General features: G+C 44.8%; 1 protein-coding gene across 1 annotated transcript; it reads left to right on the forward strand.

The window, feature by feature from the left end:
• The first annotated feature begins 8,978 nt into the window (after window positions 1–8,978).
• Window positions 8,979–11,710, forward strand: UBB (ubiquitin B). The gene is made up of 2 exons (XM_065418484.1): window positions 8,979–9,105; window positions 9,956–11,710. The coding sequence occupies exon 2, from the start codon at window positions 9,962–9,964 to the stop codon at window positions 11,561–11,563; it is 1,602 nt and encodes a 533-aa protein (XP_065274556.1). The 5' UTR covers window positions 8,979–9,105; window positions 9,956–9,961; the 3' UTR covers window positions 11,564–11,710.
• The last annotated feature ends 248 nt before the right edge of the window (window positions 11,711–11,958 follow it).

An 11,958-nucleotide genomic window follows, 5' to 3' on the forward strand; every position in this document is an offset into this window, starting at 1 on the left:
TCCCCTCATGTTTAATGCTGATACACACCCAGCAAGGTAGTGGTGATTCAGCATTATGTATAGCTGACGTTGAATACAAGCCTGTTTAAAACAGATGACACCAGTGAGTCCTGTACAGCATGTTTCAGCATAAGCAAGAAATTTAACTTACTTGCCTAGTTTAATGGGCTAGAATAATTAACACTGATGGGATCTACATGCCATGAATATGAGAATGAATCTTGACATTCGTAACAATAAGCTCACATCCCATTTTAATGACTGGAATGCCACTTACCTGTCATTGTTGTGTAAGCATTAGGGTGGGGTATTTCCTTTCATTATAAGTATATCCTCACATCCTGAAGAATTCCAAAGCTTTTTACAAACTTGATGGGATATACATACTACATTCAGGGATTATTTCACCCACCTCTGATATACAGCGACCTGTGATTTGAAACATGGCAGCTCTTTAATAGCACATAGTAATATTTATTGCACAGCAGTTTAGGACAGGACATCAGGAAAAAAACAGTATCTTTTGGCCCTGTTTACTCTGGGATTAGAAATCAGGTTGACATCTTTCCAGAGAACTGTGTTTAACCATAATTCTTGATACAAGGGTTCCCATGGTCACGGTCAATAGAGCTTTAGAACTAAAGAATAAAATCTCAATCAGGAGAGTATATTACATTTGTTTAAAAGAAGCACAGGAAGATGAAAAAGCACCAGTCAGAATTGTGCAATTATGATCTAAAAAAATCTTATGACTGAATATCTGAAACACAAAAATACATAGGATGCAACAAAACATGGGTGGATGGGAGGGACTGTAAGAACCTATCAGCATTCAAACTGGTTTAACAGAAAAAAAGTTCACTGGTAGGCTAAACCTTCCATACCAAGTATTGGCTGGGAGTGGATTTGTCTCACTTGGGTTATACCCCAAATAAAAATTTGTGTTTACAACTTAAAAGCACTGAAAGATCCTGAAAGTTTCATTAAATGGAACAGAGAGCACTAAACACAGCTGAGCTGCCAGTCTGGTACTCACTATATACAGGCAATATAGTCAGGGCACTGCTTAATTGTCATAGTTTCTCAATCCTGAAGATGTTTGAGCAACTGAATCATGATTAAACCACCATCAAAACTGCCTGACCTGAAAAACAGCTTTGAAAAACATGTGACCCTGCAAAGTATGCATCGCTTCCTGAAACAGTATATGGCAGAACTAGAATAACAACCCCATGGCTCAACTGCTCTCTTTTTCTGACAGACAGAAAAGGTTCCTGGAGGCATGATTTCCTGTTATTCTCATTCCTAGTATTAAACTATGTACTGGTTACTAGTTTATCCCAGCTGAATCACTGTAACTATACTGCATGTGACAAATTCTGACTCACACCAGAACTGCTCAGCTATAGCTACTTATCTGAACCACTCCCAGATCTTCTTTAGTCATACTAGATTTCATTTTAGTCACATCATATTCTGGGAGGAAAAGTTAGTGGGGCCAAACTGGGGCCCATGAGCCAAATGCAGTTGATAGAGTAGTTCTACAAAGTGGCCTCATTCATTTGTAATGTGGGGTGCAGCCCATAGCAACTGCCCAGTGCAGTACACAATGCTCCATCTTGTTCCAAGCAGTAGTGGGTGCACTGAACTCCCATGAATGCATGCAGGAGTCAATAGCCTGGTGGGGAATACTTTGCTTTAAAATCTGAGACAACCGAGAAGGAAAAGTGATAGTTTTCAGAAAGATGTCCTACAGGGCAGGGAGGAGAACAGTCTAGAAAATTCATTAAACGCTCTCCTCTTATCTTGTGACGTTCAAAGTTCACTCCCAGGTATAGCTGATATGTTTCATTGTTAAAGGTACAAAGGTGCCTTTCTGTACTCCCTTTGCTCTGAGGGTATGTCTACACTACGAAATTAGGTCGAATTTATAGAAGCCGGTTTTATAGAAATCGGTTGTATACAGCCGATTGTGTGTGTCCCCACATAAAATGCTCTGAGTGCATTAAGTCGGCGGACCGCGTCCACAGTACCGAGGCTAGCGTCGACTTCCGGAGTGTGTAATGGTGACTCAGCAGAACACAGATTTGGGAGTTCAGCCTGTGATTCTGGCTGCAAGGGAATTTACACTGGAGAAGCAGCACTGAAAGCAGCTGGGTACTAGTGGGCTAAAGAGAAAGTTGGGAATTATGGATAGTGATTTTCACTTTCACTCATGAGGCCAGAGTATTAGAAGTAGCCTATAGATAACAACATACTTAATAGATAAGAGGCATAAATAATGGGAATCGGTACTACAAAACCAGCACACTGGAGGAGAAAAACATTGCCTGAGATTGAACCTTAATATGGGGAGGGGGAGAGGGGAAGTATTTTGGGTGATTCTCTCTCATCAAGAGGGATATGAGTCAATCTGTCCTGGCTCATGAGGACAAAATACAACTTCCTCCATAAGGCCCATCACTGGGTCAATGGAAGAAGGCTGCTTCTGAATGGAGTTCTTTTACTTTGTTGGACTAGCTCTTATTCATTGTTAAAGAGCCGGTATCATCAACTTGAAATCAAGTTCATTAACAAAAATTAAAAATAGTTTCAGATCCTATGCCTGCCCAATTCCCCCTCGCAATTTTGTGTGTTTTACAATAATGTTTTCCTATTTTTAACAATGTATCTGTCTCCTGTTGCTGGGTAAAAGAGCCACACAACTACAGGGTTAAAGTAACCATTACACTTAGGGCCTGACCCAACTTGCAGTAAAGTCAACAAAAAGTCTTTCCTAACTGCAGCAAGTTGGAGCACATCCAAAGTGCTCTCAAGAGCATGTAGTAAACAAACTAAAAATGGAGACAAATAATTATTTACAGTGGACTGTAACTAGGGTGACCAGATGTCCCGATTTTATAGGGACAGTCACGATTTTTGGGTCTTTTTCTTACATAGGCTCTTATTACCCCCCACCCCCTGTCCCGATTTTTCACATTTGCTGTCTGGTCACCCTAACTGTAACGGTTACCATAGTAGGCACAAAATATTAACACAGAACTGTGTTATAAAGTTGATGACATCTTTATAGATCTCCTGGGAGCACAAGTGCTACAAATACTTGTACAAAGATTTGTAAAGGCATTTTCTTCTTTATACCATAGTGGAACTTGGTTAATCAAAGGAAACCCATAATGGACCCAAATAACTGACCATCTTGTGCTCCAGAATGTACAAATCTGTCTGATAAATGTCTTGTGATCATGGAGCCCTCTTTTCAGCAAGTGGGTTGCTTTGTAGTACTGCCCAATGACCTACTTTTGAAATCACTATACAAGGAAACTTGTGTTCCTAACTATGTCCCATGATCCGGCAAATGTTGTAGCCACCTGTGCAGTCAAACCGGTCACAAGATCTGGATTTTTTCCAGACTCACAATTCTTTATATATTATTCCGTCAGCTGGTGGTTGGTGATACTTTTTCACATAAAACTGTCAGCACAACATATGGAAAAAAAAATGCTTATACTTTGTAGAAAGAAAATTATGTTACCTGAAGAATTAAGGACATCCATGTGACAGTGTACCCCATAAGGCTGCACATCAGGTGGCAGCTCCCAAGGGGGTTTCTGTGATCCAATCCGTCACAATCCAGACTTGCCTAATCTGTGTTTATCTTATTTGTATGCAGTGTTGTTGTAGGCAGGTTCGTCTCAGGATATTAGAGAGTCAAGGTGGGTGAGGTAATATCTTGTATTGGACCAACTTCTGTTGGTGAGAGACTAAGGGCTTGTCTACACTGGCACTTGACAGTGCTGCATCTTTCTCGCTCAGTGGTGTGAAAAAACACCCCCGAGTGCTGCAAGTTTCAGTGCTGTAAAGCGCCAGTGTAGACAGTGCACCAGCGCTGGGAGCTACGCCCCCCATGGAAGTGCTTTTTTAGAGCCGCAACTACACAAGCCACGTTAAAGTGCTGCCATGGCAGCACTTTAAAGTTGCCAGTGTAGACTAGCCCTAGGGCTTTGTGGCTGTGCCACTAAAAGGCATGCAGTGTAGCTGCTGTTTGTCGGCAGGAGAGAGCTCTCCTGCCGACAACAATCTTCCACCCCCAAGGAGCGGCAGCAGCTTTGCTGGCAGGAGAGCACTCCTGCTGACAAAGTGCTGTTCACACCGACGGTGCTTTTCATTGGTAAAACTTTTGTCGTTCGGGGGGGGGGGTGTTTTTTTAACAGCCCTGAGCAACAAAGTTTTGCTGACAAAGTTCCAGTGCAGACAAAGCCTGAGACAAGCTGTGTAAGCTCAAAAGCTTGTTTCTCTCACCAACAGAAATTCTGAGCTAAGGCTGAAACTGTAATTCACTAACTCACGAGACCAAACTCTGTTTTCAGCTATATACCAGACTCCAGTGGAGCTGTCTGGATTCACATTGTTGTAAATTAAACAGAATCTGGCATATTACACATAAAACAAACACAAGCTTGTGACTGCCATAGCAAGAAAGTGCCATCCAGAGTCTCAAGATAATAAAAGGGCAGAGTTAAATCCTCTGTGCATATAGGGAATGTGTCCAGTTCCAGAGTGCACCATGTCAGCCCTGGGGCATGTCTACACTACAGATGCTACAGTGGCACAGCTACAGCCATGGAAAGGATTTTTCCAGCTCCCTGAGAGGCGATAGAATTCATCCATTGACCTAGCCATATCTACATCAACTTAGGGTTAGGTTGGCCTAACGACAGCACGCAGGGCATGACATTTTTCACAGCCTTGATCAACATAACTAGGTTGATCTAATTTTTAAGTATAGAACAGGCCTTGAATTTGCTCTGCACAGAGAGGAAAAGAACAGAAGGGTGGGTGGGATGACACATTCAATTAGAGTGGCTGCCCAAGAGAGGCATCTCTACCCTCTGCCCAGCACAGAGGTGGGTTCTATGCTGACTCCAAATAAGATGGAGCAGATGGCCATGGTAGAAAGGCAAAGGGAGAGGCCACTGAATCCACAATTATGTGAATCCAGTGCACCAAATCCAGGAGGTGCAAAGCGGGAGCAGACGCTAATCCAGCCCAAAGCTGGAATGGTGGCTATGTGGCCCACATGCACGTTGTGGGGGTCAATTCCATTCCTCCAACCTCCACCCCTCCCCACCAAATTCTTTGCACAAAGCTCAAGTAATTGTTTATCTTATTTGGACATCTAGTTATCTGAGAAAATCAAGTGTGTATGTGTGTGTGTGTTGGGGGGATCATTAATTTCACCATAGTTCACATAAACACCATTGTTATTTTGAATGTGGAGTCTGCATTCTGTGTGGGCATGCATATCCCTGTACTAGCTTAATAGAATGACACTTCCACGAAGCATCAATTATTCTGAAACAGTCAACAACAAGTTATTTTAAGATCAGACTGTTTTGAATAGGTAAAAAGAAAACGAACAGTAACTGAGTGGAAGCAGTTTAGCTGATATTATTGGGAACCACACCTAAAAACAATAAAAGAGACTCTGGTGTTTTCTGGTTTATTCATCACAGTGAAACAATTACAGAGATACCTCCCACCCACAGATATTCTGCATCTCTACCAGAGCCCTAGAGATCCACTTTTCCTCTTCATCAAAGTGAGATAAAAAAAATTGGTGAGAAACACATTGTAAAATCCTTCATCACAAGATTGAGATGCTTTAAAATCTACCTTAAAATTAATTCACAATTAGAGACTCTCCCTCCAACTTCGCAGCTTTGCCTTTCCACAATTGTTCATATTTTACACTGAACCTCAGCCTCCTTTCTACTACTTCAAGGTATTATTCTGATAGATTCTGGATCTCTGTACAAAGATCTTTGTTCTAATTTTATTTGTTGAGTCTGGATATTTAAATGAAAACAGTTTAAAAACTCTTTCCTGCTTCTACCATTTTTATTCCATTCTATACAGAACAGATGTCACTTGCTCATTATGTTTTATACTGAGTTTTAAACCCTTTAATTTAGTTCAGTACATACAGGGCTCCCATGGATCAAGCATTTAGCCCACTTTTAGGACTATATACAGGAGAATAATAACCTACTAGGAATGAAACACAAACAAAACAAACAGCCACCCATCGAGGAAAAGTCAGAAATGTTAAAGGAAAACAAAATATAACATTGCTTAAACATTGTGATTTGTCATACATCTACGTATAACATTTCAGGGCAGTGGTTATTGCCCTAGTCTCTCTCTGGTTTTCCTGCTGTGACTGTTTTTCTAGCTTTTCTTCCTCTCTGTTTACAATGTGTACTGTGTGTTTGTATATGTTTGTTTTTTAATTGTATTATTATTCTGGATAGGATCATTTCCTTTCATTGTAAACTGGGAGGGTGGGTTTGGTTCCAGCAGGAGCAAAACTTGTTATATTAAGAAACGCCAAAGGTGTATTAGTCAGGGCAAAAAAAAAAAAAAAAACACAAATGAAATGTGTAACTTTGTACAGATTCCAGCTTGTGTTTGAGTGAGACAAAGTGTCAATTCTGGTAGATCTACTCATTTTTTTGTTGGACTACAATTTCATTCTGGTCCACAGAAAGAACTAGCAGTAAACTGAACACCACCATGTGACAGATTTTTGGCTCTAGCAAACCCCTGGTATAACCCAGGTTCAAGGACCGAATGAAGCTCAATTAGTATGAACAACAATTTCATGCCAGCTCACATGAGGAAGTTGTTACATGACCTGGTCAGAACTTTCTCTTAAAAACCCTGGTAAATACTAGTTTGAATGTCTGACTGCAGCATTTAATCACTATGCTGTTTCATAACCTCCCAATAACAAAATTAAGTTTGAAATATGCTTTAATGGTGGAAGAAAAATAGTCCAGGAAATAGAAGCTAATGTGATTAGAAAAACATGAATCGTGAGTATGACACATGGGCGTGCACAGATACTTATACTCAAATGACTAAGTTCCAAATAATGAAATTTCTCCGCTCTTCTAATAAGCTTCTACTGTTCCTGGGCTGCTTGTGTTTTTCACAATAGCAACAAACAATATTCCAGGACACAACAGTTACCATTGTTGCATTTTACCATAATTTTCAAAAAAGGTTCTCCTCCCCCCCCCCCAAAAGAAAAGAAAAAAAAGAAATGTAGAGTAAGCTTGACAATTATTAAGGACTCTGGAAACACACAAGCACAAACAAACAGACGGTAAAGAATTTATCCAGGTATACAGAAAAGTGTGCCTAAAGAATTAAAGACCAATAAGATATGTTGGGGAAAACATGGGCAGGGAACATGTTTCTGACACAAGGGGCCTGATCTCCCAGTTCCCTGCACTACATATAGTAATTTACACTACTGCAGAATGCACCTTGTGTATCTTCTGGATGGAAAAGAATACGAATGTTTATGTTAGAAACATTAATGGAGAGAAGCAGACTCTGCTCTCTAAAGTCAACAGGCACAAACTTATGTACTTTGGTCACATTAGGTGTAGTGATGGAAATAACTCCAAAAAAGTAATAATGGAAGTAATGGTAGTGGATCATCATAGGTAGGGAAGACCAGCAGGATGGACGGATAGTGTGCAGTAGATCACTGAGATATTAGCTGCTGAGTGTGGCAAATTAGTGATGGATGGAGAAGACTTATGAAAATTCTGCTATGTCTCCAGTATTCAGACATGAATAAATGGACTTACTTTAGAACGCAATGTGGGTGTAAAATATTATTAGGACAGGTCTCTATTACACATTTGCAGCTGTGCCGCTGTAGCACGTCTGGTGAAGACATTCTAAGTCAATGGGAGAGAGCTGTCCCATTTTAATAACTCCACTCTGTGAGAGGCGGTACCTATGTCAGAGGGAGAAATTCTCCACCGACATAGCGCTGTCTACACGGGGGTGTTTGTGTGTGTTAAAGTTGGTATAACTACATTGCACCCCTGAGCAACATAGTTATACCGAAATAAGTGTGTAGTGTACACAAAGCCTCATATATATGATGACCTTTCACACCAACTTTGTGCTGGCATGACTACACTAGGTGCAAGGCAACACTGAATCAGGTCCAAGAGAAGGACCAGCTTGGCTCTAGAGCCAGTTTAACTGATGGGCTTACGCATCTCACTGGACGTGAAACCAGCCCAGCTTCTCAGCACCACATGCCTTGGTGCTCTTCACTCGGCTGTTGCCAAAGTTTCTGGCTCCTGGAAGGTGGCCATGGGCCAGAGCAGTTGGCACTAATGGTTTGCAGGCCCCTGCTCAGGGCAGCCGCATAACAGCATGGGGCGGAGGGCATCCATCCCCCCGCCATAACCCAAGCTCTCCCCTGTCCTTGCTGCCAGAGGAGGGGAGGAAAGCCATCACTACCCACAGATCATTGGCCTTGTTGGGTCCCAACCTCCCCCCCCATCCATGGCTCCTCATGAGAACCACCCGCGTGAGGGCCCTCCGTGCCCCTCCCCCAACACTGCAGGCCACTGTTTTCTGCGCGCGCAATATCGCTTCTCCTCCTCCGCCCCCCAATCTGCTTCTCTGAGGCGGCGAGCCTTAGCAACAAGGCTTACCTCACCCCGCACCAATCAGCGACGAGAATCACCCGTTTCTTCCCCCCCCCCGTTCCAGAGCTTTCTTCGTAGCCTCGCCCACCTCGCTCTGTGAACCAATCAATGACCAGTATCTCTGCTTCTGCACCAATCAACGCCGACAACTGGCATAATCCCGCCTACCGTCCTCCCACAGTCTACGAAGCTTCCAGAGCTGTCTGGTAGCTTTCTCACCGTACCCGAGATCCCTCCGCGCATTAGAGATTTCGATTATTCGGAGGGAGAGCTGTGGATTTCTCACAGGTAGGACCGGACATACCCTGAGACTTCAGAAAAGGATCTGTGAGGGGGAAGGGACTGTATCTCCCTTTGGTGCACGGCCACTGATTGGGACTATTTTCTGCAGCGCACTGATACTATGTGTGCGTGAATGGGTGAGGCATTCAGCGTCAGCAGTCTTATAAATAGTAGCGGTTGAGGCGCGAGCAGCGTAGTTTACCACCACAATCGGACTGTGTCGCTGTCTCTCGGAGCGGTGTCGCCAGGCGAATTTTACAGACTTCCACATAAGTGTCCAAGCCGCGGGAGGTTAACGGTAAGAAGCGACACAGGGCTCTATGAAGGGGAAACTGAGGAGGCCACTCGCTAGGGACAATGGGGGAGGGAGATGGGGGCGATTAGTGTAGGGAACGCACAGAGCCGCTTAGTGGGGTTGTGGGCACAGCCTCTGGCTTTTGCCTCTGTGTCTGAGCGTGTTGTGAGGGGAGGGGACCCGGTCTAAGATGGCGGAGGTTGCGCGCCGCCATTGCGTTGCCTTCCCGGAAGTGAAGAGTGCTGAGTCACTGGCGGTCATTGTGACCGGCGAGGGAAGCGGGACGGTCCCAAGCTCCGGTAACCCGCGTGTGTCGCTCAGAAGGGTCACGGAGAGCGGGATGAGGGCGACCTGCTGCGGGTGGGGTGGGGCGGGCGAGTGAGCGGGCGGGCCGCCCGGGTAGGTAAAGGTGCCGAAGAGCGGGTGGGAAGGTGGCACAGCGTTCCCTCCCTAGAGGACGGGAGAGCTGGGAACGGCGCGAAGGGGAAGGGCTGTGTTCCCGGCTGTTGGTGAAAGCCTTTGAGAAAGGGTTTGAACCTGATAACGTCTGACTTCTCCACTGCTGGACAGGAGACAGGCATTTTTTTAAGCCAGAAACATAGGGGGTAGTGGGTGTCCAGGGAACCAGTCATGGAAATGTCTCTCACCAAAAAAGTCATCTATTTAAATATAGAGAGCAGGGAAGAGTTTTTGATACTGATTATTTACTAATTTTATGTGGTTGGGTTCAGTTTTCATACTGAAATGTTGGTGTGAAGCTTTGGGGTCTGTATATGGGGTTCTTTGTTGTGCTCTGTAGCAAGTTAATCAGTATAGGAAGTTGGAACTCTTTCTGATACCTCTTTTTGTACAGTTCAACATGCAGATCTTTGTGAAGACCTTGACTGGCAAGACCATCACCCTAGAGGTTGAGCCCAGTGACACTATTGAGAATGTCAAGGCTAAGATCCAGGACAAAGAAGGCATCCCACCTGACCAGCAGAGGCTGATCTTTGCTGGCAAGCAGCTGGAAGATGGCCGCACCCTGTCTGACTACAACATCCAGAAGGAGTCCACTCTCCACCTTGTGCTGCGTCTGAGGGGTGGTATGCAGATCTTTGTGAAGACCCTGACTGGCAAGACCATCACCCTAGAGGTTGAGCCCAGTGACACTATTGAGAATGTCAAGGCTAAGATCCAGGACAAAGAAGGCATCCCACCTGACCAGCAGAGGCTGATCTTTGCTGGCAAGCAGCTGGAAGATGGCCGCACCCTGTCTGACTACAACATCCAGAAGGAGTCCACTCTCCACCTTGTGCTGCGTCTGAGGGGTGGTATGCAGATCTTTGTGAAGACCCTGACTGGCAAGACCATCACCCTAGAGGTTGAGCCCAGTGACACTATTGAGAATGTCAAGGCTAAGATCCAGGACAAAGAAGGCATCCCACCTGACCAGCAGAGGCTGATCTTTGCTGGCAAGCAGCTGGAAGATGGCCGCACCCTGTCTGACTACAACATCCAGAAGGAGTCCACTCTCCACCTTGTGCTGCGTCTGAGGGGTGGTATGCAGATCTTTGTGAAGACCCTGACTGGCAAGACCATCACCCTAGAGGTTGAGCCCAGTGACACTATTGAGAATGTCAAGGCTAAGATCCAGGACAAAGAAGGCATCCCACCTGACCAGCAGAGGCTGATCTTTGCTGGCAAGCAGCTGGAAGATGGCCGCACCCTGTCTGACTACAACATCCAGAAGGAGTCCACTCTCCACCTTGTGCTGCGTCTGAGGGGTGGTATGCAGATCTTTGTGAAGACCTTGACTGGCAAGACCATCACCCTAGAGGTTGAGCCCAGTGACACTATTGAGAATGTCAAGGCTAAGATCCAGGACAAAGAAGGCATCCCACCTGACCAGCAGAGGCTGATCTTTGCTGGCAAGCAGCTGGAAGATGGCCGCACCCTGTCTGACTACAACATCCAGAAGGAGTCCACTCTCCACCTTGTGCTGCGTCTGAGGGGTGGTATGCAGATCTTTGTGAAGACCCTGACTGGCAAGACCATCACCCTAGAGGTTGAGCCCAGTGACACTATTGAGAATGTCAAGGCTAAGATCCAGGACAAAGAAGGCATCCCACCTGACCAGCAGAGGCTGATCTTTGCTGGCAAGCAGCTGGAAGATGGCCGCACCCTGTCTGACTACAACATCCAGAAGGAGTCCACTCTCCACCTTGTGCTGCGTCTGAGGGGTGGTATGCAGATCTTTGTGAAGACCTTGACTGGCAAGACCATCACCCTAGAGGTTGAGCCCAGTGACACTATTGAGAATGTCAAGGCTAAGATCCAGGACAAAGAAGGCATCCCACCTGACCAGCAGAGGCTGATCTTTGCTGGCAAGCAGCTGGAAGATGGCCGCACCCTGTCTGACTACAACATCCAGAAGGAGTCCACCCTCCACCTTGTGTTGCGTCTGAGGGGTGGCTGTTAGTTATTGTGGACCTTGCTTTACATGATTGCCAATAGCATTTGTTTTTGCACTGTAGCTCTTTAATGTCTTAATATTGTAAGTTAAATACAAGTTGCAGTAACTGCTGAACAGTCTGCGAATGCTAATAAAGGTTTTTGTTGCACATTACCTGGTGGTCTTTGGGTAAAATGTTCTATAGTTTCAGTTAACAATCTTCACACCGTAATAAAACTTGTTTCATGGAGGGGCGTGTGGAGGCTCAGCAACTGATGTTGAGTTATCTTTCAACAGATCAGAATTACGTAAAGTAAGGTTGGAACACTCATCTAGACTATTCTTCCCTTGTTACAGAATTTCCACTGGTATGTTTAAGGATATTTACTATAACCCCTTTCCAGTCTCTTGAGCAGAGTCTG

Source organism: Emys orbicularis, chromosome 17 (assembly GCF_028017835.1).
Source record: "Emys orbicularis isolate rEmyOrb1 chromosome 17, rEmyOrb1.hap1, whole genome shotgun sequence".
Classification (NCBI taxonomy): domain Eukaryota; kingdom Metazoa; phylum Chordata; order Testudines; family Emydidae; genus Emys; species Emys orbicularis.

Excerpts from the sequence above, each read along its gene's own strand:
- UBB (XM_065418484.1), top strand. The coding sequence starts at position 9,962 with ATGCAGATCTTTGTGAAGACCTTGACTGGCAAGACCATCACCCTAGAG.